The sequence below is a fragment of the Vulpes lagopus genome, chromosome 6 (assembly GCF_018345385.1).
Source record: "Vulpes lagopus strain Blue_001 chromosome 6, ASM1834538v1, whole genome shotgun sequence".
Taxonomy (NCBI): Eukaryota; Metazoa; Chordata; class Mammalia; order Carnivora; family Canidae; genus Vulpes; species Vulpes lagopus.
The window spans coordinates 32,731,130-32,758,342 of record NC_054829.1 but is presented as its reverse complement, the minus strand read 5'-3'; the positions used below and the strand labels follow the sequence as shown (position 1 = coordinate 32,758,342).

The 27,213-nt window shown below is 35.5% G+C and overlaps 1 protein-coding gene and 1 non-coding gene across 14 annotated transcripts in view; one reads left to right on the top strand and one right to left on the bottom strand.

Annotated features, from left to right (window-relative positions):
* GPHN (gephyrin) overlaps nucleotides 1–27,213 on the top strand; it is a 627,564-nt gene that overhangs the window by 122,335 nt on the left and 478,016 nt on the right. Inside the window, exon 2 of one of the 13 annotated variants that reach the window (XM_041759177.1) lies at nucleotides 8,685–8,800. The exons of the other annotated variants lie outside the window; for them this stretch is intronic. Within the exon in view, the coding sequence (XP_041615111.1) occupies nucleotides 8,764–8,800 (37 nt within the window). The 5' untranslated portion in view covers nucleotides 8,685–8,763. The remainder of the gene's footprint in view (nucleotides 1–8,684; nucleotides 8,801–27,213) is intronic. 13 annotated transcript variants of the gene reach the window in all.
* Nucleotides 15,164–15,301, bottom strand: LOC121494138. Its single transcript, XR_005988758.1, has one exon. It is a non-coding gene; the product is annotated as a U4 spliceosomal RNA (small nuclear RNA).

Genomic DNA, 27,213 nt, shown 5'->3' with positions numbered 1-27,213 from the left:
AGAAGTGGGCTCCCCGCAAGGAGCCCAATGTGGCACTCGATCCTGGATCCTGGAATCATGCCCTCAAGCTGAAGGCAGACACTGAACTGCTGAGCCACCCAGGCTCATTTTTCAAATCAGATTCTATTTTTGTTATTAAATTCTGGGTTCTTAATAATTTTGGATATTAACTGCTTATCTGATAAATGGTTTGCAAATACTTTATCCCATTCTGTAGTTTGATCTCATTTTGTTGATTGTTTTGCTCTGCAGAAGCCTTTGAGTATGATGTAGTGTCTCTTGTTTATTTCTGGTTTTGTTAAAGCTTGTATTTTTGGTATCTTCTCCAAAAAGTCATTGCCAAAATCAATGCCAAAGAGCTTCCTCTCTATACTTTTTTTCTATAAGTTTTATAGAGTCAGGTCTTATGTTTAAGTCTTTAATTCATTAATTGTTTTTTAAGAGTGGTCTAAGACAGGGGTCCAATTTCATTTCTCTGTATGTGGTTATCAGTTTTCCCAACATCATTTGTTGACGAAATTATCCTTTTTTTCATTGAGTGTTCTTAGCTACCTTGTGAAATATTAGTAGACTATATATATGAGTGGTTAGTTCTGGGTTCTCTATTTTTGTCCCATTAGTTTATAAATCTATTTAATGTCAGTACCACACTGTTTTAATTGCTATATCTTTGTAGTAGAGTTTCAAATCAGAAAATGTAATGCCTTTTGCTTAGCCATCTAGGGTCTTTTGTGGTTCAATACAAATTTTAGGATTTTTTTTTCTATTTCTGTGAAAAATGCTATTGGAATTTTGGTAGGGAATACATTGAATCTACAGGGGTCTTTGTGTAGTGTGGACATTTTAAATACATATATTATTCCAGTCTGTGAACATAGGATATCTTTCCATTTGTTTCTTCAATTTCTTTCATCAAAGTCTTGTAGTTTTCATTGTATGAATCTTTCACTTTCTTGGTTAAATTCGCACCTAAGTATTTTATTGGTTTTGATGCTCTCATGAATGAGATAGTCTTTATTTCTTTTTCAGATATCTTGTTGTTTGTGTGTAGAAATGCCACTGATTTCTTTATGTTGATTTTATATCCCGAAACGTTACTGAATTCATTGATTATTTTCAACAACTTTTTGGTTAAGTCTTTAGGATTTTCTATATATAAGATCATGTTACTTGCAAATAACTACTTCTTTATTTCTGATTTGGATATGTTTTTGTCAAAATGTTTTAGGTAGAACACAGTACTTCTCTGAATAAGAGGTGGTGAGAGGCACCCAGGTCTTGTTCCTGATCTTAGAGGAATTGCTTTCCATCTTTCATGGTTGAGTATGATGTTAGCTGTGGGTTTGCCATCTATAGCCTTTATTATGTCAAGGTGTATTGCTTCTATGAAACTCTTCTAAAGGTTTTTCAGGGAGGCATAATTATTTTGTATAGGAATTGTTCAGGGAAGCATAATTCTTTTATATAGGAAATGTTCAGATTTTACATATTTTGTAATAAATGTGAATTTCTTTTTCTCAAGAAAGAAACAATATGGTCTAATAGAAGGAGAACTAAACTCAGTCATCCTAAGAAATCAATCATAGCTCAGTCATTTATTGAGAGACCTTAGTCAATTTACTAAACTTCTTGCTACCTTTTTTTTCCTATCTTGAAAATGTATATAATGATACCAGTGATATGTATATAAGAGGGGTTTCAGGATAGCAATATGCCTGAAAGTCTAAAAGATTTATCTTAAATTTCCATGGCAAGCATACTGTATATAACCCAACTTTATTTGGGGGATTGGTGGGAGTGGAAATTATTGGTGGAAGTAACAGGAAGAGCTGAAATAACCTCATGTCAATCCCTTAGCGTTGTCAACAGAATCCATGTAATTAAGACTAGTATATTCCCCTTTTAAAAATATTTATTTATTTTATAGGGAGAGTGAGAGAGAGAGAGTAAACACATGCACATAACCTGGGGTAGGAGCACAAGGAGAGGGAGAAAAAGACTCAAACAGACTCCCCATTAAGTGCAGAACACCACACAGGGCTTGATCCCAAGGTTCATGACGCAACCTGAAATCAGGAGTCAGACACTGAACCATCTGAGCCACCCACCCGCACCATAAAGTAACCCAGAGTATTATTAAATTATGGTAAGATTTGCCAATCAGATTCTAAACAGTATCTATACATCTACACCAAGGAGAAATGAATAATACATGCAAATCTTCCTTCTGGTATTAAATTCTGCTCTGTGTTTTTTGACCAATCTCATTCTAAGATATTTGACAGACTTGTCCATACGATTACTGAATAAAGCAGAGAAAAAACTACTGGGATTTTGCCTGTCTCCACAGGTTTTGTGAGATTTCACTGTATACAGAAGTGTGACTGATGAAATTTCATCATTGGATGCACAGTGTCTGTCCCAGTAAAGGGACACTTCTGTACTTTTTTGCCCCTAATTGTAGAAAGAATAATATGCCTAGAAACCAGCATATTTTGGACAAGTGAACAGTCCCATTTTCAGATTGAGGACTGAAAGTATAGCATATACATGTTGTTAGGACATTGCTATTCAGAGACTGAATAGTATCTTTGATCCATCTCTCCTAGAATTTCTCTTGTGTTGTGATTAAATATAAATTAAAACAATCCAGGCAAGAAAAGGATGACATCACTAATTTTGGCAATACTTAGAACAGTGTATCATCTTTCCAGTGTTAGCATTTTTAAACTCACTTTTTAAAAACTTCCAAATAAACCTTTGTGTTATTGCACAGTGGTAAAAAGTATGACTAGCCATAAAGAAAGAATCCTGGGTGGATCAGCGGTTTAGCGCTGCCTTCAACTCAGGGCGTGATCCTGGAGACCCGGGATCGAGTCCCACGTCGGGCTCCTTGTATGCAGCCTGCTTCTCCATCTCTCTCATGAATAAATAAATAAAATCTTTAAAAAAAAAGAATAACAGCACATACATATTTCATTAAATTCTACTAGAGAATGTTGCCCACAGAATGTTCTCAGTCTGAGCCTTTCTTTGTTGAAACGCAAGAATACTAAGTGTTCAAGATGTTAATGGCTTATGTTTATAGATACACAGAAAGGGATTGGTAGAGAATTAAAAAAAGAAAAACTTTTTACAAGAAATTTGATGTTACTTAATGCTTTGTCTATAATATCCTTAACACCATACCAAGTATCTGAATGTGACACACTTTGATTTTTTTTCTTAAATATTTAATTTATTTATTCATGAGAGACACAGAGAGAGTGAGAGGGAGAGACACAGGCAGAGGGAGAAGTAGGCTCCACGTAGGGAGCCCGATGTGGGACTCAATCCCGGGACTCCAGGATCATGCCCGGGGCCAAAGGTGGCACCAAACCGCTGAGCCACCTGGACTGCCCTGTGACACACTTTGAAAAACACCACACCACACCATGTTGGTTTTATTCTTTTGATTTATACTATGTATGTATGTAATCTCTACACCCAAAATGGAGCTCAGACTCAAAATCCCAGTATCAAAAGTCCCACACTCCACCAACTGAGCCAGTCAGGTACCCCACTGTGTTGTTTCTTAACAGATACCTCTCTTCAGATAATCTCCACAATAGCTTAAGATTCTATCAATGGGAAATGAATCTTCTATTTAATTCTCTAGAGCACTGAGTCCTATAACCAGTACAGAGTGGGAAGACACTTTATGACACGTTTAAGTGAACTGAAAAATGTCATTAAATCAGGCAATTTATTAGGATAGTTGCATTCTTAGAGGTGAAAGAATCATGAGATCACTTATTACTTTAACATACTCATTTAAAGATATGAACATTAAGAACTACAGGTATTAAGTAGCCAGCCTAATTTTCATATTTGCTTTTTAGTAACACTGAGTTTTCTTAATTCATTGTGAGAGCTCTCTATAAAGGCAGATGTCAAATTAATTGTTCAGGTCATGGTCTCAAGGTGTATGGCAGAAAGTGGTCCAGTCATCCGAAACCATTTGCTGAAAAGACTGTCTTTTTCCCCACTGTGTATTCTCACTACCTTTATCAAAGATTAATTGGGCATATAACTGTACCTATATTTATAGGCATTCAGTTCTGTTCCATTCAACTCTGTGTCTAATTTTGTGCCGGTACCATACTATTTTGATTACTACAGCTTCACAGTATAACTTGAAGTCTAGAACCTTGATAGCTCCAATTTTATTTTGTTTACAAGATTATTATGGTTATTAAGGGTCTTCTGTGGATCCAAACAAATATTAGAATTGCTCTAGTTCTGTGAAAAATGCTGTTAGTATTTTGATAGGCATTGCATTAAATGTGTAGATTACTTTTAGTGGTATAGACATTGTAACAATATTATGTTTCCAACCCATGCGGATGGAATGTCTTTCCATTTCTTTGTGTGTCTTCAATTGCTTTCTTCAATGGTTTATTACACTTTTCAGAGTACAAGTCTTTCGCATCTTGGTTCAGGTTTATTCTTAGGTATCTTATTATTTTTGGTGCAACTGTAAGTGAGCTTGATGGCTTAATTTCTCTTTCTCTGGCTTCACTGTATAGAAATGCAACAGATTTCTTTATGTTGATTTTGTATACTGGGACTTTACTGAATGTATTTATCAGTTTAGTAGATTTTTGGTGAAGTCCTTAGGGTTTTCTATATGCAGTATCATGTAATCTGCAAATAGTGAAAAGTATTCCTCCTTCCTTACCAATTTGGATGCCTTTTATTTTTTGGTGTTGCCTGACAGCTGTGGCTAGAACTTCCATACCAAGTTGAATAAAAGTGGTGAGAACAGACATCCTTGTCTTGTTCCTCACCTTAGGGGAAAAGGCCTCAGTTTCTTCACCATTGAGTATGATGTAAGCTGTGGGGTTTTCATATTAGGCCTTTATTATGTTGAAGTATGTTCCCTCTAAACCTGCTTTTTTGAGGGTTTTTATCATGCTTGGGTATTGTACTTTGTCAAATGCTTTCTCTACATCTATTGAAATGATCATATGATCTTTATCCTTTCTCTTACTGAAGTGATGTAGCACATCAATTGATTTGTGAATATTGAACCACCTTTCTTGCAGACCAGGAATAAATCCCACTTGATTGTGGTGAATGATTTTTCTTTTCTTTTCTTTTCTTTTCTTTTCTTTTCTTTTCTTTTCTTTTTTCTTTTCTTTTTTTTTTCTTTTCTATTCTTTTCTTTTCTTTCTTTTTTCTTTTCTTTTTCTTCTCTTCTCTCTCTCTCTCTCTCTCTCTCTGACGGATTGCTGGATTCAGTTTGCCAATATTTTGTTAAGGATTTCTGCACCTATGTTCATCAGAGATATTAACATGTAGTTCTCTTTTGGTTTGTGATGTCTTTCTCTGGTTTTGGTATCAGTAATGCTGCCCTCATAGAATGAACTTGGAAGTTTTCCTTCCTCTTCTGTTTTTCTGGAGAGGGTTGAAAAGAATAGGTATTAACTCCTCTTTAAGTGTTTTTGTAGAATTTGTGAAGCCATCTGGTCCTGGACTTTGGGCTGTTGGGAGCTTTTTGGCTACTGATTCAAGTCGTTACTGGTAATCGGCCTGTTCAAATTTCCTGTTTCTTCCTACTCCAGTTTTGGTAGGCTATACATTTCTAGGAATTTATCCATTTCTTCTAGGTTGTCCAATTAGTTAATACATAATTTTTCATAATATTCTCTTACAGTCTTTTGTATATCCGTAGCGTCAGTTTTTATTGCTCCTCTTTCATTTGTAATTTTGTGTGTTTGAGTCCTTCCCCGCCCCACCACCCGCCGCCCCCATCTTTCTCTCTCTCTCTTTTTTTTCTTGATGAGTCTGGCCAGAGGTTTATCAATTTTGTTGATCTTTTCAAAGAACTAGCTCCCCGTTTCATGATCTGTTCTTTTCTGTTTTAGCTTTGGTACCATCTATTACTGCATTAATTTTTATTATTTCCTTCCTTCTAACTGGTTTTGGGTTTTGTTCTTTTTCTAGCTTCTGTAAGTCTAAGGTTAGGTTGTTTATTTGAGATTTTCCTCGTTTCCTGAAGTAGGCCTATATTGCTAGAAACTTCCCTCTTAGAACAGCTTTCGCTGCATCTCAGAGTTTTGTTTGTTTGTTTTGTTTTGTAATATAAATTTATTTTTTATTGGTGTTCAATTTGCCAACATATAGAATAACACCCAGTGCTCATCCCATCAAGTGCCCACCTCAGTGCCTGTCACCCAGTCACCCCCACCCCCCACCCACCTCCCCTTCCACCACCTCTAGTTCGATTCCAAGTTAGGAGTCTTTCATGTTCTGTCTCCCTTTCTGATATTTCCACTCATTTTTTCCCCTTTCCCCTTTATTCCCTTTCACTATTTTTTATATTCCCCAAATGAATGAGACCATATAATGTTTGTCCTTCTCCGATTGACTTATTTCACTCAGCATAATACCCTCCAGTTCCATCCACGTCAAAGCAAATGGTGGGTATTTGTCGTTTCTAATGGCTTGCATCTCAGAGGTTTTGGACCATTGTGTTTTCACTTTTGTTTGTTTCCGTGTACTTTCTGATTTCTTCTTTGATTTTTTAGTTGATCTGTTCGTTGCTTAGTAGCATGTTATTTAACCTCCATATATTTGTGCTCTTTCCAGAGTTTTTCTTGTGGTGGGTTTCTAGTTTCATGGAATTGTGGTCAGAAAAGATGCTAGGTATGACTTTAGTCGTCTTCAGTCATTTCAAATTTGTTGAAGCTTGTTTCGTGGCCTAATATGTGATCTGTTCTGGAGACTGTTTCATGTGCACTTGAAAAGAATGTGTATTCTGCTGTTATAGGATGGAATTTTCCGAATCTATCTGTTAAATCCATCTGGTCCTGTGTGTCATTCAAAGCCACTGTTTCCTTGTTGGTTTTCTGTTTGGATGATCTGTCCATGGATGTAAGTGAGATGTTAAAGTCCCTTACTATTATCATGTTACTATCAATTAGTTCCTTGTTTTGTTATTAACTGTTTTATGTATTTGGGTGCTCCCATTTTGGGTGCAGAAGTGTTTACAATTGTTATATCTTCTTGTTGGATTGTCCCCTTTATTATTATATTGGGTCCTTCTTTGTCTTTTGTTCCAGTGTTTGTTTTAGTCTGTTTTGTCTGATATAAGCACTGCTACCCCAGCTTTCTTTCTTTTTTTTTTTTTTTTTTTTAAGATTTTATTTATTCATTCGTGAGAGACACAGAAAGAGAGGCAGAGACATAGGCAGAAAGAGAAACAGGCTCCATGCAGGGAGCCCGATGTGGGACTCGATCCCGGGACTCCAGGATCACGCCCTGGGCCCAGATGCTCAACTGCTGAGCCACACAGGCATCGCTCAAGCTTTTTTTTCACATCCATTTACGTGATAAATGTTTCTCTGTCCCCTCACTTTCAACCTGCGGGTGTCTTTAGGCCTGAAATGAGTCCCTTGTAGGCAGCATCCAGATGGATCTTGGGTTTTTTTTTTGTCCATTCCATCACCCTGTGTCTTTTAATTGGAGTTGTTTAGTCCATTTTACATTTTAAAGTAATTATTGACAAGTATGTATTTCTTGCCACTTGTTGCCTGTTTCTTGGTGGGTTTTGTAGTTTTTTTCCCTATCTTTTCCTCTCTTTCTCTCCTTCATGACGATATACTTGGATTCCTTTCTCTGTATTCTTTTCATATCCACTAGTGCTGTTTGATTTGTAGTCACCATCAGGTTTGTATATAACATCTTCTGCATATAGCAGTCCGCATTAAGTTGATGGTCGCTTAAAATCAAACCCTTTCTTTACTCCTCTCCCCTCAACATTTTAGGTGTATGGGTGTCATATTTTACATCCTTTTGGGGGAGAAGGATTGGGGAGGAATCCCTTGACCAGTCTCTTACAGAAATACATATTTTGACTGCTTTTGTCTTTTTTCATTTTCTTACTCTCACTAATGGTCTTTCCTTTCCACTCAAAGACTCCCTTTTAACTTTTCTTGTAGGGCTGTCTTGGTGGTCATGAACTCCTTTAGGTTTTGTTTGTCTGAGAAACTCTTTATTGCTCCTTTTATTCTGAATGACAGCCTTGCTGGATAGAGTATCCTTGGTGGTTGATTTTTCCCTTTCAGCGGTTTGAATGTATCATGCCATCCTCTTCTGGCCTGAAAAGTCAGCTTAAAAATCCACTGATAGCTTTATAGAGTTTCCCTTATACGTAATGGTCTTCTCTTGCTGATTTAATTTTTTTTCTTTAGAACTACTTTTTTGCCATTTTGATTACCATGTGTCTTGGTGTGGACCTTCTTGGGTTGATTTTGTTGGGGGAACCTCTGTGCCTCCTGCATTAGGATATCTCTTTCCTTCTCCAGATTAGGAAAGTTCAGCTATTATTTCTTCAAATAAGTTTTCTGCCTCCTCTCTCTCTCCTTCTTCTGGGATCCCTATAAAGTGACACGTATTACATCTGATGGAGTCACTGAGTTCCCTAAGTCTATTCAGTTTTGCTTATTTTCCCCCCTCACCTATTAATTACTTTCCATTACTCTGTCTTCTAGTTCATTAATTCATTCTTCTGCTTCTTCCAGCCTGCCATTTATTCCATTTTGTGTATTCTAAATGTCCTTTATTGTGTTCTTCATCTGATTGGTTCTTTTTTTACATTTGTTAGTAACCTCACTGACACAGTCTACTCTTTTCCTAAGGGTCTTCATGCACTCTTAGATTGGAGCCAGCTGATTTTTAAAGTTCCCGGCTTTAAGTCCTGCTTTGTAGTAAGCACTCATGAAATTTGGACCCTCTGCGTTTCAAGCAAAGGATGGTGAGATTTCATTTACCTTTTTAGGCTGTTTAGTGTGCTTTCTGTTTTTTTCTTCATATCCATGATTCCCTCCATCTGTTGACAGATCTGTGGGGTTTAGCTTCCCTGCAAGTTATTGCTGTCAGTGTGATCTCTTCTTTATATTTAGTTGTGGAGTTTATTTAGTAGTCTTTGGGTCCTTTTCTGATATTTTGCCATGGTATAAATATTACCTAGTTTTATCTGTGTGACAAGGTGTGTTAGGGTCCCTCTATTCTTTCATCTTCCCTGGAAGTCCCAGGATGATATATCTTCATTTAACAATTTTTGAACCTTTTTAAACTGATTTGTGGGCAGCACTTATTTATACAACTTTATTTTATCTTTTTATAATTAACATATTTTGTTTGATATTCAGGGCAAGCCTATGAGTTCTGATAGGTTATATATAATTGTCCCCATTGTATAGATGATGACCCTCATGCCTAAGTGGTTTAGGATGCTTGTACAAAATCAATCTAGAAATTTGCCTATAACTGTGATTTGAAAAGAGACCACCTGCCTTAAGATGCAGTTTGTTTCTATTGCTCCAGGTTACTTTTTATATGGTTCAGGAAAAAAATCCAATGCTTACATATAATTAAAATCAAATTATGAATGAGTTATTATTTAGTTATGAATGACTAAAACTCCAGCACGAAAGATCTAGTAAGTCGATGATAAAATAAGTAAAGAACTTGAATAGACATTTCTTCAAAAAAGAAATACAATTGGCCAACAAACATTTGAAAAGATTCTTAATATTCCCATTTGTAAAATGGGAATCAAATCATGGTGACATAATCCCTCCCACTCACTGCGATAGTTGTTTTACAAAACCCCCAACCCCAGATAATGACAGGTGTTGGTGAGGAGGTGGAGAAATTGGAATCCTAATGCAGTGCTAAATGGTAATGCTAAATGGTGTAGCCTCTGTGGAATATGATACATCAATTCCTCAAAATATTAGAAATAGATTTACCGTATGACCAGCAATTCGACTTCTGAATACATATCCAAAAAAATTGAAAGTAGGGCCTTGAAGAAATATTTACACATCTGTGTTCAAAGCAGTGTTATTCTACTGCATGTGGTTCGCTCATTCAGTTATGTATGTTCCTCTTGATTTCAGCTCAGATTCTGTTTTCAGGGTCTTGAAACCTAGCCTACATTAGGCTTTGTTGACCATGTTTGAGATTCTCTCTTCCTCTGCCCCTCCCCCTGCATGCATGCTCTCTTTCCCATTCTCTGTTTTAAATAAAACAAATCTTTTTTAAAAATTATTTATTTATTCATGAGAGATACAGAGAGAGAGAGAGAGAGAGAGAGGCAGAGACATAGGCAGAGGGAGAATCAGGCTCTGTGCAGGGAGTCTGGTCTGTGACTCGATCCCAGGACTCTAGGATCATATCCTGAGCCAAAGGCAGACGGTCAATCAGTAATCCACCCAGGCATCCCACAAATCTTTTTTTAAAAAGTGCAGCATTATTTCCATTGGCCTATAGGTGGAATCAGCCCAGATGTTCACCAGCAGATGAATGTATAAACAAAATATGTTATATACATACAATGGGCTTTTTACTCTGTTTGAAAAGGAAGGAAATTCTGACACATATTATAGCATAGATGAACCTTTAGGACATTATTATGCTAAATAAACAAGCGAGTCAAAAAGTCCAGTATTAATCCACTTATATGAGATTTGTAGAGTAGTCAAAATCTCATAGAAAGGTAGAAAATGGTGGATGCCCAAGGATAAGGGCAGAGAAAAATGAGGAATTGTTGCTTAATGGACATAGAGATTCAGTTTTGCAAAAATGAAACGTTTTCTGTGATTCGTAGCACAGCAATGTAAATACATACTTTGTAATAAAAACACATATTCACATTTAAATAAAAATTTAAGAATTAAGAAAATGAATAAATGTGAATCAAATCATGTTAACCCTCCAAAGCTTCACAGTATAATTAAAATAAAATTTAAGTATTTTTTGAAAGATTATAAACTGTGCAGTAAATGTATACCTGGTTCTGACAGATGTGCTTCTTCCGTTCTATAAAGGATCTTTAAATTTTTACAAGAAACCAAATATTGGTGGATGTATAGTGGAGTCAAAATATTTTATGAAATATTTATTTGTATATTAAATGAAGAATACGTGAAGATTTTTTTTACGTATTTGAGAGTGCGAGCGAGAATGCTGAGCAGGGGGAGGGGCAGAAGGAGAAGCAACTCCCCCCACTGAGCAGGGAGTCCAATGTCAGGCTTGATCTCAGAATGCTGAGATCATGACCTGGGTTGACAGATGTTTAACCTGCTGAGCCACCCACGCAATCAATAAATGAATTTAAAAAAAAACTATCTAAATACCTTTAAGAGATTGGTAGCTTGATTTAAGATAATTTCGAATGGTAGTCAACTTGTAAATCTGAATGAATTTGCTGTTACTTGTATTTTCTCAGTTCTGTTACATTGGAACTGTTGATAATGTGATACCAGAAGGTTAAGAATCGGCATCCCTGGGTGGCGCAGCGGTTTAGCGCCTGCCTTTGGCCCAGGGCGCGATCCTGGAGGCTGGGGATCGAATCCCACGTGGGGCTCCCGGTGCATGGATCCTGCTTCTCCCTCTGCCTATGTCTCTGCCTCTCTCTCTCTCTCTCTGTGTGACTATCATAAATAAATAAAAATTAAAAAAAAAAGAAGGTTAAGAATCATGATTTAATGTTCTGTATATCAATCAGTTGTTCTTGGAAGGAGATAACCCAAATGTTATTGGGTCTTGGAGAGGAATTCATGATTGCAAATAGTTGGAAATGACCAAATAATGAAGAGAGGAGGGTTTTTAACTCTGGACCTTCAGAGACTCTTTTGGAGTGGGTTGAAGTTTACATTATTCAGTACAAAATGAATTGGAGAAACAGAGCTCCTTCGAAGATGATTTGGGATTTGCATGTTTCAGTGACTTTTATCTTAAAGGAATCCATACTGATGATCATTGTCCTTTTTGGGGGAGAGATATTTAAGAAAAGCCACATATTCACAAAATTTTGAAAAACAGAATTATAATATTCTTGAAAATATGCAATAATGACATGCATGATATTCAAAGAAACTTTGTGGAAGTTCTAGTATTTAAAAAAAAATAAAACTCCCTACATGTTTCTGATGCACATTATGATTTAGAGAACATTGTACCTTGCTACACTATTAAGTTGATTACAGCAAATACGACTCTTAAGTTTTTAGAATATAGTGTATAACTGGGACATTTTCCCAGAGGATCTTCTTGTGATTGATCATTTTACTCTATTGCTTGATATCTGTGAGATTTGTCTTTAAGAAGAGATGGAGGTGAATTCTTGCTGAGCCTTCAGTACCTATTTGAGAAAGCTCCTAACTGCTTAAAGTGTTTTGCAAGTTAGGTTTTGTTTTGTTTTGTTTTGTTTGTATTCAGAACTCTTTGGACTGGTTTCTTTTCTATGTGAACTGACAGTAGGCGGAGCTTTTTATTTATTTTTTTATTATAAATTATAATCTATTAAGTTCTGCAAATTATAAGCAGATTAACACACACACACACACACATACACACAGGATAGTTATTATGACAGGCACCCAGTAAACTTTAGTGCAAGTGAGTACTAGACTTATCTCTGGAAACCAAGACAAAGTGGGGACAAAAAATATGTTCTGTAGATCTCATTATCTGATCAAAAGAATCACATCAGTTTTTTAGGAGAGTCAAACTTCTCAAAAAACGTTTATGAGTAATATTTAATATGAAACATTTTATAAAGCCTAATAAAAAGTAAATTTAGGGGATCCCTGGGTGGCGCAGTGGTTTAGCGCCTGCCTTTGGCCCAGGGCGCAATCCTGGAGACCCGGGATCAAATCCCACGTCAGGCTCCCGGTGCATGGATCCTGCTTCTCCCTCTGCCTATGTCTCTGCCTCTCTCTCTCTCTCTCTGTCTGTATGACTATCATAAATAAATAAAAAAAAATTTAAACAGTTAAAAAAAAAGTAAATTTAGGTATGCATTTTTAAAAGTTTCTTTTTATTGGAGTTCAATTTGCCAACATATAGCATAACACCCAGTGCACATCCAATCAAGTGCCCCCCTCAGTGCCCATCACCCAGTCACCCCAACCCCCGCCCACCTCCCTTTCCACCACCTCTTGTTCATTTCCCAGAGTTAGGAGTCTCTCATGTTCTGTTACCCTCTCTGTTATTTCCCACTCATTTTCTCTCCTTTCCCCTTTATTCCCTTTCACTATTTTTTATATTAAGTATGGATTTTTCAGAAAGATTTATTTATTTATTCATGAGAGATACACAGAGAGAGGGGCAGAGACATTGGCAGAGGGAGAAGCAGGCTTCTTGCAGGGAACCTGATGTGGGACTTGATTCTGGATCCTGACATCTCCCCACCCCCCAAGCCGAAGGCAGACGCTCAGCTGCTGAGCCAACCAGACCCCCTAATTATGGATTTATAAAAAATACGTAAATTTTTAAATCACTTTTACTATTATGCTTTTGTAAGATGAGCAGCAGAGGTTTTTCTTGAGAAAGATTTGAATTTTTTTAAATTTTAAAAAATATTTATTTGGGAGAGGGACAGAGCAGGCAGAGGGTTAGAAGGAGTTGACAAGGGAGAGAGAGTCTCCATAGACTCCCCACTGTGCATGGAGCCTGATGTGGTGCTCCATCCCAAGACCCTGAGATCATGACCTGAGCTGAAACCAAGAGTTGGACGCTTAATCAACTGAGCCAACCAAGTGCCCCTTGAATATTTCTAAATACATGCAGACATATTTGACCTGAAAAGAGACAGTTTTGCCTAAGAAAGAGTAAAGTTGTTTTTTGAAGTATTATAAAATATGGCAATGTATATACAGTTTATGAATATTGTCCAGTGAATTTTCACAAAGAAGGACACCGTTGTAACCAGTATTTATTTATTTATTTATTTAAAAGATTTTATTTATTCATTCATGAGAGACATAGAGATTGAGAGGCAGAGACACAGGCAGAGGGAGAAGCAGGCTCCATGCAGGGAGCCCGATGCGGGACTGGATCCTGGGACTCCAGGATCACTCCCAGGGCAGAAAGCAGGCGCTAAACTGCTGAGCCACCTAGGTGTCCCTGTAACCAGTATTTAGATTATGAAATAGAAAATTAAATTGATATATCCTCTTGTGTCCCATCCAGTTTCTCCCCTACTCTAAGACATACTGCTATCCTGACTTCTAACAGGAAATTTTATTTTTTGTTGTTTGTTTTTGAATTTTATATAAATAGACTCATACTGTGTTCTTGTGTCTGGCTGCTTTCACTCAACTTTCTTTTGCCAGGTTCATTCATATTCTTCATGTTTTAGTATTCCATTGTGTGAATATACCACAATTTGTTTAAGTTGGTCAGCTTGTATTTACTTTACTAATAGTGCCAAAAGTCCCTTATTTTTATGTACTTTTCAATTTGTCCATCTGTCCTTTTCTGTATCCGTCAATTCATCTTACTTACATATTTTGAATTTGCAGATATCAGTTGACTTAGACCTAATACCTTAGGCATGTATATCTTTAATTATAATTTTAAGATTTGTTTCTAGTTTTGGTATTTTCGGAGATAAATTTTACAAATAGTGAAGTACAAAAATTGAAACATATCATTTGATGAGTTTTGAGAAATGCATTCATCTATGTAATCTAACTCCTTTCCTTTTAAGAAACATTATTATCACCCCTGAAAGCTTCCTTCATTCCTTTTTCTCAGTTAGTCCCTGCTCTTACCCCTTGAAGTCAATCATTATTGTGATTTTTTTCACCTTTTACTGGTTTTATGAAAGTATAACTTCATATAAATGGACTCAGACCATATGTACTCTTTTGGGCAAGACTTTTCTCACTCAGCTTAATGTCTTTAAAATTCATTAATGTTCCATGTATCCTTTCTTTTATTGTTGAATGGTGTTTCCATTATAGACTACAGCACAGTTTTTAATCAATTATCTTCTTTAAAAATTTTTTCTTTTAGAGATAGTGAGCAAGAGTGAGCAGGTAGTACAGAGGGAAAAGGAGAGGGAAAGAATTCTAAGCAGTCTCCTTACCCAGCATGGAGCCCAACGTGGGGCTTGATATCAGAACTCTGAGATCATGACCTGAGCTGAAATCAAGAGTCGGTTGCTTAACCGACTGAGCCACCCAGGCACCCCCTAACCCTTTCTCTTATTGATGGACTGCCTGGACTTTAGTTTGGTTTATTATGAATAAAAGTGTTATCGAAATTTTTATACATGCTTTCTCGGGCATATACTTTGATTTCTTTTGGGTTAATACTTACGAGTAGAATTACTGTACACATGTTCAGTTTTATAATAATCCTTTTGCAAAATGGCTTTATCATTGGGAGAAATTTTCAATAGCAATAATTGCGTCTCAGATAAACCTCATTGGCTATGATACTGCCATTGCAGAAAGCTTGGCTTTACCATTTTATACACTTACCAACAAGGTATGCGTGTTCTAGTTGTTTTGCAAACTGGTCAGCATTTGGTTTTACCAGTCTTCTTTACTTTAGCCATTCTGTTTGGTTTTTGGTAGTATTGAATTACAGTTTTAATTTGTATTTCTCTGATGATTAAAGATGTTGACCCATCATGTATCTCTTCCCCTCCTCCCCATGGACTTATTGGTTGTTTGTGTAGCTTCATTTGTGAAGTATATGTTCATATTTTTTACTTAGTTCTTTTATTTATGAGTTCCTTCTATATTCTAGAGACTTGTCCTTTATCAGATATATGATTTGCAAATATTTTCTCCTGATTTGTGATTTGCCTTCATAGTATTCTTTTGAAGCGCAGTGTTAAATTTTGGTTGTCTGTTTTATGAACTTTTTTCTTTTACAACTGTACTTTTTTGTGTCCCTTCTATAATTGTTACCTAAAAGTTGCAAAGACGTTTTAACATGGTTAAAATGGTTTAAAATGATTAAAATGGTTTATGGTTTTCTTTCTTTATTTAAATTCAGTTTGCCAGCATAGAGTATAACACCCAGTGCTCATAACATCACAGGCCTTTCTATTTAGATCTATGACTCATTATTACCATTATTATTTTTAATCCAAGATTTAATGAAAGGCCATATATTCTTTTAGTTGTCAAATTCTTTAGTCTCCTTTAAAATAGAACAGTTCCTCCTCTTTTCTCTTTTTTATTATTGAGGTATAATTTGCATACAATGTTACCTTAGTTTTAGGAATAAAACATTAATTTGACTGTTTAGTACATAACTCAAGTGATCACTGCAGTAAGTGTAGTTATCATCTGCCACTATACAACATTATTGCAGTATTATTGACTATATTCCCTATGCTGTACTGTTCAACTCTGTGACTTATTTATTTTATAACTGGAAGTGTGTACCTCTTAATCCCCTTTATCTAGTTCATCTACTCCCCACCCAACTTCCCTCTGGCAACCACCAGTTTGTTCTCTGTGTTTAAGGGTCTGTTTTGTTTCTTTGTTTTGTTTTTTTAAATTCCATGTATAATGAAATTAGATAGCCTTTGGCTTTCTCTGACTTCTTTTTTCCCCTTTTTTCCAAGTTTTTATTTAAATTTCAGGGATCCCTGGAAGGCTCAGTGGTTTGGCGCCTGCCTTCAGCTCAGGGCGTGATCCTGGAGTCCCGGGATCCAGTCCCACATCGGGCTCCCTGCATGGAGCCTGCTTCTCCCTCTGCCTGTATCTCTGCCTCTCTCTCTCTCTCTCTCTCTCTCTCTCTGTGTCTCTCATGAATAAATAAATAAAATATTTAAAAAAATAAATTTCAGCTATTTAACATATAGTATAATATTAATTTCAGGAGTTGAATTTAGTGCTTCCTCACATATAACACTCAGTACTCATCACAAATGCCCTCCTTAATACCCATCACCCATTTAATCCACCCACTGCCTGCCTCTTCTCCAGCAACCCTCTGTTTTTTCTCTATTGTTAAGAATCTGTTTTATGGTTTTCCTCTTTCTTTATCATTTTCCCCAATGTTCATCTGTTTGGTTTCTCGAATTCCACATGTGAATTGAATCATATGATATTTGTATTTCTTTCACTGACTGACTGACTTCGTTCAGCATAGTATACTCTAGCTCCCTTCCTGTTGTTGCAAATGGCAAGATTTCATTCGTTTTGATGGCTAAGTAATATTCTATTGTGTTTATATACCACATCTTTATTCATTTATAAGCTGATGGACATTTGGGCTGTTCCCATATGCTGTGCTAAACATTGAGGTACATGTGTCTTTTCAAATTAATATTTTTATATCCTTTGGGTAAATACCTTGTAGTGCAATTGCCTGATCTTAGATTAGTTCTATATTTAACTTGAGGGACCTGCATACTGTGTTCTATAATGGCTGTACCAGTTTACATTCCCACCAGCAGTGTAAGAGGGTTCTCCTTTCCCTGAATCCTTGCCAACATCTGTTGTTTCTTATATTGATAGTTTTAACCATTCTGACAGGTGTGTGGTGATATCTCATTGTAGTTTTGATTTGTATTTTCCTGGTGATAAGTGATGTTGAATGTCTTTTCTGGTCTATTAGCCATCTGTATGTCTTTGGAAAAATTACTATTCATGTCTTCTGCCCATTTCTTAACTGAATTATTTGTTTTTTGGTTGTTGAGTTTGATGAATTCTTCATAGATTTTAGATACTAAACCTTTATCATGTTGTCATTTGCAGATCTCTTATCTCATTCCATTTCAAATTATTCATGAATTATTTCTGGGGTAATGTTTTAATGTCAGTTCCTTTACAACCTTTCATCCAGTGTTTTATCATCCATTTACAATTACTTCCTGTATCAGTTTTTACTTTGAAGGTTGGTAACTGATAATTTTCTAATTCTATTATTGTTTCTACAGTTATTGTTAACATTCCTCTATAAGGAAGAAATTTTTGTTTTGCCCCATTTCTCCTTTATCTGTGTTTAGTCATGAGTGTTTCTTTTTTAAAATTACAGGTTATCTGTTATATCATTGTTTATTCTGATTTTTAAATTATTCAAAATTAGTGCACAGTAGTCCTTCAGGTTGACTTCTATATCATTTTGATATGTTCTTTATTGTGTTTGAGCATTTTTAATCTTTATCTCACAAGGTGATATTTTGGTTTCACTTGTTTTTCTGCCATAGGCCTGGAATTAGACATTTCTTCAGGGTACTAGATGTCATTTTTACTGAGCATAGAGCCCTTGGCATTTTCAGTAGACACAGTAAAAAGAAAATTAAAAATTACGAAAATCATGAATTCATACTGAAACCTAAAATACAGTTCAGAGTCACAGGGTTTTTCTTTTGTTACTTCTTCTATATTTGCATCTCCATTCTTCACAGAGACTCCTGGCTCTCACTTTTTTCTTTTGTTTTGTACTGGTAGGCTATTAATTTGATTTATGGCTAGCTTAGTGTCTGTATTCTTATCTTTTCATCATCATTTGATATAATGTTTTGAATATACAACATTAAAATGGTTCAAATATTAAGACTATATCTAAAATTACACTTAGAGACCTCTCAATCTTTTCCCTATCAATTCTACCCTGTTATTTTACATTCTATGTAGGGATCCAATTTCATTTTTTGGTTAATCTTTCATATGTTTCTTTTTCTTAGGAGTAAACAGATTCTTAGGCATTATCTATACTTACCTTTATTTTTATTTGAAAGTAACATCAATAACCTTTTGCAGCTTGTTTATTTCACATATTACTATTTCCTGGAAATCACTCTGATCACTTTATGGAGAACTTTCATGTATTTTACAGCTGCATAATATTCTGTTTTGTGGAAGTATCACAATTAATTTAACCAGTGTTTTATATGTGAATATAAGCATTTAGCGTTTTGTACTCCCAGTATTTTGCATTTTTAAATAAGTGAATATATATTTAAAACGTATAAGTGAATATATATATATATTCACTTATTTAAAACATATATACACATATATATGTTTTTCTGTTGTTGGAAGTATATCTTTTTTGTGCTTTCCCAGAGCAGGGTTATTGAATCAAATGACAGATCCTCATAAACTCTTGTTATATATGGTTAAATCTTCCATCATAAGAATTGTAACATTCTGTATTCTCACCTGCAGTGTAGGAGAGTAAATTCATTCTTACAGCCTATGGAACAAAGTAACATTGCCAAGCATAATCAGTTTGTTAGATGAATTGGCAGTATCCCAATTTAGCTTTAATTTGCATCGTCTTTTTTAAGTGAAGTTAAACATTATTTCATATATTAAGGTGGTATTGAATATCTTATTCTAAACACTCTGGTCAGGACGCCTAAGCGGGGTCTGCCTTCGGTTTGGGGCATGATCCTGGAGTGCAGGGCTTGAGTCCCACATCGGGGTCCCTGCATGGAGCCTGCTTCACCCTCTGCCTGTGTCTCTGCCTCTCTCTGTGTCTCATGATAAATAAATAAAAATCTTTAAAAAAAAAAACACCTGGTCATGTTTTATTTTTTTTTCTTTTTGATTTTTAAGGGTAATTGAAACAGGGATATTAGCACTTAATCTAGACTCTATTTAAAATAGTTTTTTCTGATTTTTTTTTTTCTTTTTGTATCAGTTCCTGGAATACTTTAGCTTCACAAAAGTTTCTTTCTTTCTTTCTTTCTTTCTTTCTTTCTTTCTTTCTTTCTTTCTTTCTTTCTTTTTAAAGATTTTACTTGTTTATTCATGAGAAACACACACACACACACACACACACACACAGAGAGGCAGAGAGGCAGAGAGGCAGAGAGGCAGAGGGATAAGCAGGCTCCGTGTGGGGAGCCCAACGTGGGACTCGATCCCAGGACCCCAGGACCACGTCCTGGGCCTAAGGCAGGTGCCAAAATGCTGAGCCACCCAAGGATCTCTGTCTTTTTGTTTCTTTTTAAAACTAGTTGAATATATTGATCTTTTATTGCCTCTGGATTTTGAAATATCTTTATGGAACTTCTGATTCCCGGGGTATAAAGGAATTCATCTTTGTATTTTAACAGCTTTATTGATGTATAATTTACACATCATAAAATTCATTTAGAGTGCATTTTAGTACATACAGTAGTCTTTAGTATATTCAGTGTTGAGTAGATAACAAAGTTACTGTACCATTACCACTATCAATTTTAGATTATTTTCACACTCAGAAGAAAAACTTTGTACTCATTAACAGTAGCCCCTATTTCCCCTCCTCTTCTTAAGCCATAGTCAATTCTTTTTTTTTTTAATTTTTTAAAATTTTTATTTATTTATGATAGTCACACAGAGAGAGAGAGAGAGAGAGAAGCAGAGACATAGGCAGAGGGAGAAGCAGACTCCATGCACCGGGAGCCCGACGTGGGATTCAATCCCGGGTCTCCAGGATTGTGTCCTGGGCCAAAGGCAGGTGCCAAACCGCTGCACCACCCAGGGATCCCCCATAGTCAATTCTTCATCTACATTCTGTCTTTGTATATTTGCCTACGCTGGACTTTGCATATAAAGGAATCAATATAATATATGGCCATTCTGCGTTGACTTCTTTCACTTAGTGTAATCCATGTTGTATCATTTATCATTTATCATGTATCATTTATTTTATTGCTAAATAATTTATGTATTTTATGGCACATATCATACTTTGTTTATTCATTCATCAGTTGATGAATGAAATTATTTCTACTTTTTGGTCATTTTGAATAATACTGCTATGAATATTTGCATAGATGTTTTTGCATATACATATGCAAATATATTTTCATTTCTGTTGAGTGTATACCTGGGTGTGTAATTACTGGGTTATATGGTAATACTAACTTTCTGAGGCACTACTAATTTGTTTTCCAAAATGGCTGCATGATTTGAGATTTCCACCAGCAATGTATGAGGATTCCAAATTCTCCACATTCTCATGGACACTTATCTGATTTTTTAATTGTAGTCATTCTAATTGCTCTACAATTTTATTTTATGGTAGTTGTGATTTTCATTTTCTTGATGATGGGCATGTTTTCATGTATAACTGGCTCATCATCCTTTAGTCATTGTTTAATTGTGTTGTCTTTTTAAACTTTTTGTTTTGAATTCTAGTTTAGTTAACATACAGTGTTGTATTAGTTTCAGTTGTACAGTAGAGAGATTCAGCAATTCCATACATCATTTGGGTTGTCTTTTTATTGTTGAATTGTAAGATTATATTTTCTGGATATTATTTTATCAGATATATGACTTCCAGATATTGTCTCATATTCTCTGCATTTGTACTTTCACTTTCTTGGTGTTATACAAGGCATGACATTTTTAAGATTTTTGAGATATCTAATTTATCTATTCTTTTGTTGCTTTTGGATATGTCTAAGAAACCATTACCTAATCCAAAGTTGCAAAGATTTACTTTTGTGTTATTTTTCAAGAGTTTTTTAGTTTTAGCTTCCCATGTTAAGTTTTTTTTTAAACCATTTTGAGTTAATTTTTGTGTGTAGTGTAAGGTAGTAATCTGCCTTTTTGCTTGTGGACATCCAGTTGTCATATTAACATCTGTTGAAAAGATTCTTTTCTCTATTGAATTGTCTTGGCACCTTTATTTAAGATTAATTGACATTAACTGTCAGGGTTTATTTCTGTACTTTAATTCTATTGATCTGTATGTCTGTATTCCTGGTCGGCATCCTTACCTTTTGCTTATCAGTGGGAAAAGAAATTGCTTACTAGTGATTCAGAAAGGAGGAGGAGAAACATGGTGGTATACCCAATGATGATGCCACTTCCTCGTGGGATCAAGGTGGCCCTAGAGAATTTATATTCTCCCCCTCTCTATTCCAGAAGTCTGTAGCCCTATGGTAAGGCCTCTCTGGCCCAGCATTGCCCATGACTGAGGGGATGCTTTTCTAATTCTGAGTTTTTTCCAGTTTGGGCCAAATAGAAACAAAGCTGCTGTGAACTTCTGAGTACAAGTTTTGATGTGAGGGGGATCCCTGTGTGGCTCAGCAGTTTGGCGCCTGCCTTCGGCCCAGGGCATGATTCTGGAGTCCTGGGATCGAGTCCCACGTCGGGCTCCTTGCATGGAGCCTGCTTCTCCCTCTGCCTCTGTCTCTCTCTGCCTCTCTCTCTCTCTCTGTGTGTCTCTCATGAATGAATAAATAAAATCTTAAAAAAAAAAGTTTTGATGTGAGCAGTCTTTATTTCTCTGGTATAAATGGTCAGGAGTGCAGTTTCTAGGTTGCATATGAATGTTATATACTTAGTTCTTAAAGTAACTGCCAGACCATATTACTGAATGCTATACAGTTGTATGTTCCCATTAGCTAAGTAGGAGTGACTCAGTTCCTTTACAACCTCACAAGCATTTTTGTCATTATTTTTTATTCTAGTTTTCTGATAATTGTGTAATACCATTACACTGTGCCACCAGGGATCCTCAGAAAGAGAGAATCTTTTTTTTTTTTTAAATTTTAAAAAATATTTTTATTTATTTATGATAGTCACACAGAGAGAGAGAGAGAGGCAGAGACATAGGCAGAGGGAGAAGCAGGCCCCATGCACCGGGAGCCCGACGTGGGATTCGATCCCGGGTCTCCAGGATCGCGCCCTGGGCCAAAGGCAGGCGCTAAACCGCTGCGCCACCCAGGGTTCCCAGAAAGAGAGAATCTTAAGCAGACTCCATGCCTGGTGTGGAGCCCAACACATGGTTTGGTCCCATAATCCTAAGCTCATGAGCTGAAATCAAGAGTCAGACACTTACTCAATTAAGTCACCAGATACCCCAACATAGAAGTTCTTAATTTTGATGGAATATAGTTTATATTTTTCTTTATGGATGGTACTTTTTGTGTTAAACCTTAAGAATTTCTAGCCTGACCCTAAGATTTTTTCGTTATTTTTTCTTTCTAAAATTTGTATAGTTTTACATTTCACATTTAAGTGCATGATCCATTTTGAGTTACTTTTGCCTATGGATGTCCACTTGCTCTAGCACCATTCGTTCAGGTCTGTCTTTCCTTCATTGAATTGCTTTTGCATTTTTGTCAAATCCGACTTGAGCATATTTGTGTTAGTCTGTTTCTGGGTCCTCTATTCTGATTCATTGATAGATGTGTTTATCCTTTTGTTAATACCAAACAGTTATTACTGTATATAAGTTTTGAAATTTAGAGGAATGATTTCTCCCATTTAGTTCTTTTAAAAATATTTTTGGCTTTCTAATATCTTTGCCTTTCCATATGAATTTTTGAATAATATTGTCTGTGTGTACACAAAACTCACTGAGATTGGGATAGGAAGCCTGCTAAATCTATGTATCAATTTGAGGAGAATTGGTGTCTTTACTGTGTTTAGTCCTTTAGTCCATGAACAACGTGTGTTTTTCCATTAGGTCTTAGATTTCTTTCACCAGCAATTTGTAATTTTCAGTATAGAAGTCTTATATACAGGATTTGTAGATATATATGTGTGTGAATTTGTTTTCTTTTGTACAGTTGTGAATGGTATTTTTTAAATTTCAAGATTCATGTTTATTTTTAATTTTTTTTATTGAAGTTCAGTTTGCCAACATGTAGTATAACATCCAGTGTTCATCCCATCAAGTGCCGTCCTCAGTGCCTGTCACCAAGTTATCCCATCCCCCTGCCCGTCTTCCCTTCCATTACCTTCTGTTTGCCTCACAGAGTTAGGAGTCTCTCATGTTTTCCATGGCTAGTATATAGAATATCAATGGATTTTTGTATGTTGATCGTATATCCCAAGATATTAATGAACTCATTTATCAGTTCGAATATCTTTGATATTTGTGTAAATATTAATGAAGTCATTAATCAGATCAAGTATCTTTGATATTTGTGTAAATTTTCTATGTTAGTAATCCTGACACCTGCATGCAATAAAGGACAGTTTACTTCCGTCTTTCCAATTCTGTATACGTTTTACTTTATTGCCTTCTTGCACTGGCTAAATATTCCATTATATCACTGAATAAGAGTGATGAGAGCCAACATCTTTGTTTTGTCCTTGAACTTTAAGGGAAAGCATTCAGTCTTTTTACCATTAAGAATGATGTTAGCTGGGGGTGCATGGCTGGCTTAATCGATAGAACATGCAACTCTTAATCTTGGATTTTGAGCTCCATGTTGGGTGTAGAGATTACTTAAAAAAATAAAATCTTTAAAAAAAAAGTTAGATGAAGATTATTATAAATGCTGTTTATAGAGTTAAGGGATTTCCCTTTATTCATTTTCATTTTTGATAATTTTTATCATAGAGGGGTGTTGAATGTTGTACAGTTTTTTTCTGCTTCAATTATATAATCATGTGATTGTACTTTTTTAGTCTGTTTTTATATTGGATTACATTGGTAGTTCTTCAAATATTGAATCAGCCTTACATCCCTTGAATGAACCCCATTCAGTCATGGTGTAGAATTATTTTTTTCTATTGCTGAATTCGATTTTTTAACATATTGTTAAGGATTTTGGAGTCTGTATTCACGTGGGAAATAAATGTTGTTTTTAAAAATTTTTTATTTTATTTTTTGGTACCTTTGGTTCCTGCATCAGGGTAGTAGTAGCTTCATATAATCAATTTGGAAGTATTCCTTTCTCTTACTTTTAGATAATATGCTGTGGAATTGGTATTAATTCTTCTTTAAATTTTTGGTGGGATTTTCCAGTGAAGCCATCCAAGCCTGCAGATTTCTTTTTTGGGGGAATTGTAAAATTACAAATTCAATTTCCTTACAAGCTACAGAGCTATTCAAATTATCTATTTCATCTTGGATGAGTTGTGGTAATCTTTGTTTTTTGGAGGAGTTGATTCATTGCCTTTATGGTTCTGAACTTAATCCTTTACAGAGTTTTTGGTAATATTCCTTTATTACTGTTTTGATATCTGTAGTATGTAGTGATATATGTATACCTACTGTTTCATTTCTGATGACAATTTGTCTCTTCTCTCATTTTTTCTTTGACAGTCTTGTTAGATATTTGTGACTTGTTTTCTCAGACCTAGCTTTTTTAAGGTAGATGTGCTGGTGACAGATTTTTCTTTTCTTTTTTTTTTTTTTTTTTTTTAGATTTTTCTTAATATTCTTTTACTTGACAATGTCTTAATATCTCCTTCATCTCTGGAGATATTTTTCCTGGATATAACATGTGAGTTTACAGTGCTTTTTTATTTGATCACTAGAAAAAGTGATCTTTCTGTCCTACCTGGTTTCTGATGAGAAATCTGCTGTCATTTGAATTGTTTTCCCCTTATTGTTATAGTTTATCTCTCACTGTTCCCAGAATATTTTTCTTTTTCTTTAGTTTTCAGAAGTTTGTGTATGATTTTTCTTGCTACAGATTTCATTAAGTTTATCCTTATGAGTTTTTTTCAGTTTCTTGAATCTGTAGGTTTGTATTCTTTTGCCAAATTTGGAAAGTTTTCAAACCATCTTTTTTTTCAACTACCTTTTCTGGTCTGCACTCTTTCTTTTCCTTTGAGACTCAGACGATGGTAAAGTTAGGTTTTTTGTTATTGTCTAATGGATTCCTGAGGCTTTGTTTATTATTTCAGTCTATTTTTCTCTGGTTTTAAATTTTTCCAGATAATTCTGACATCTCTACCATTTTAGTCTTGGCACCTGTCAATTGTCTTTTTTCACTTAGTTTGGAATCTTCCTGGTTTTTGTTACATTTGATATTATTGATTATAGGATGAACGGTGAATCTTATGTAATCCTTCTGTTTTAATTGGCTCATTCAGACACTGCTAGGTAGGTAAATGTAGGTGAGCGTGGCCTCTTTACTGCTTGCTCGGCGTAGAAGCCCAAGTTCTCAATTAGGCCTTTTTTTTTTTTTTTTAAAGCATGCCCTGCGAAATTGGTAAGATGTCATATTTTTCTCTACTTGCATGCAACCCTTGGTTTTCTAAATGCCTATTTCTCATACTTTGCCCGTCAGCTCATTTTATTTTATTTTTTTAATTTATTTATGATAGTCACAGAGAGAGAGAGGCAGAGACACAGGCGGAGGGAGAAGCAGGCTCCATGCACCGGGAGCCTGATATGGGATTCGATCCCGGGTCTCCAGGATCACGCCCTGGGCCAAAGGCAGGCGCCAAACCGCTGCGCCACCCAGGGGTCCCTCAATTAGGCCTTTTTGATACTTGAAGTGGGACCTCAATGGTGTGCTGGGGTAGGGGGCATAGTAGTTCTGGCTTCCCGTTGAATTTTCACTGATTTCTCATTGTCTGGGATTAGTAGGAGAATCTGTAGAGGCAAGGATGGAGGTATTTGTAAGTCTTCCCAATAACTTGAATTTTGATATGGACTTTGGCCAGAGATATGAAGGAATAGAGAAGAGCATAAATCGGTTAGCACCTTCTGTGCAAGGGCATGTGCATATGTGACACAAATGCACATACCAGGAATTACACATTTACTAGCTCTCTGTATTGTGTGGTAATTCTACTGTAAACCAAGGGTCAATAAACTTTTTCCATAAAATACAAGATAGTAAATATTCTGTGTTTTGCAGGCCAAGTGCAAAATTGAGGATATTATATATAAACTGGTATAACAAAATAGATTTACACAATTTGTAAATTTATGAAATCCAAATATTATAATAAAATCCAAATAATATAATAATAATCATTATTATAATAATAACTGAGTGCAATATTGTCATATATATTTGTCCATCTGAAGAATGAAATGGGGGGATAATTGGAGCTTATAGTTACTATTTCCTTTCATTAATAACTATGGCAAATATTCATCTGTTCGTGTTGATCTGCATGAGTATTTTATCTTTGCAAATGTCTCTTACCACAGGTAGTTATTGATAAATAATGAATTCATGAATATATGATTCTAATTGAGCACAGTAATTATTTGTAATGTGTTTTTAGAATTCTGTTGGGATTTTTTTTTTTTTTTTTTTTGCTTTTTAGCATGTTATTACGTTGCAGAATAATCATTTAGAATTAAAGATAGGGTGGAAGCTCATCAGTTGCAGAGTTAAGTGGATTTTGAAATACAAAATTTGTCTTTTTACTTGCATCAGATTTGGAAAATGCTGTTAAAACTGTAGCTTGAACTCAGAACATACATCTGTTGTAAAGTTTGGGAAAAGAGTTTGCTTCTTTAATTTTTTCAGGATGGCAATGTGTTATTTTGACACACACAAAGTTCACAAAACAGTTTGAAATTAAAATTAAAGCAACATAGATAGTTGTGAAATGACTATCATAGTATAGGTTTCGTAAAAATGCATTGTTTTGGCTTGTAATTTTGAGTGGAATACATTAAGAAAATTGCCAAATTTCAGACACTACTGTTTACTTTCATTTGTTGTTCATTTACCTCATTCAGTTTGCTCAG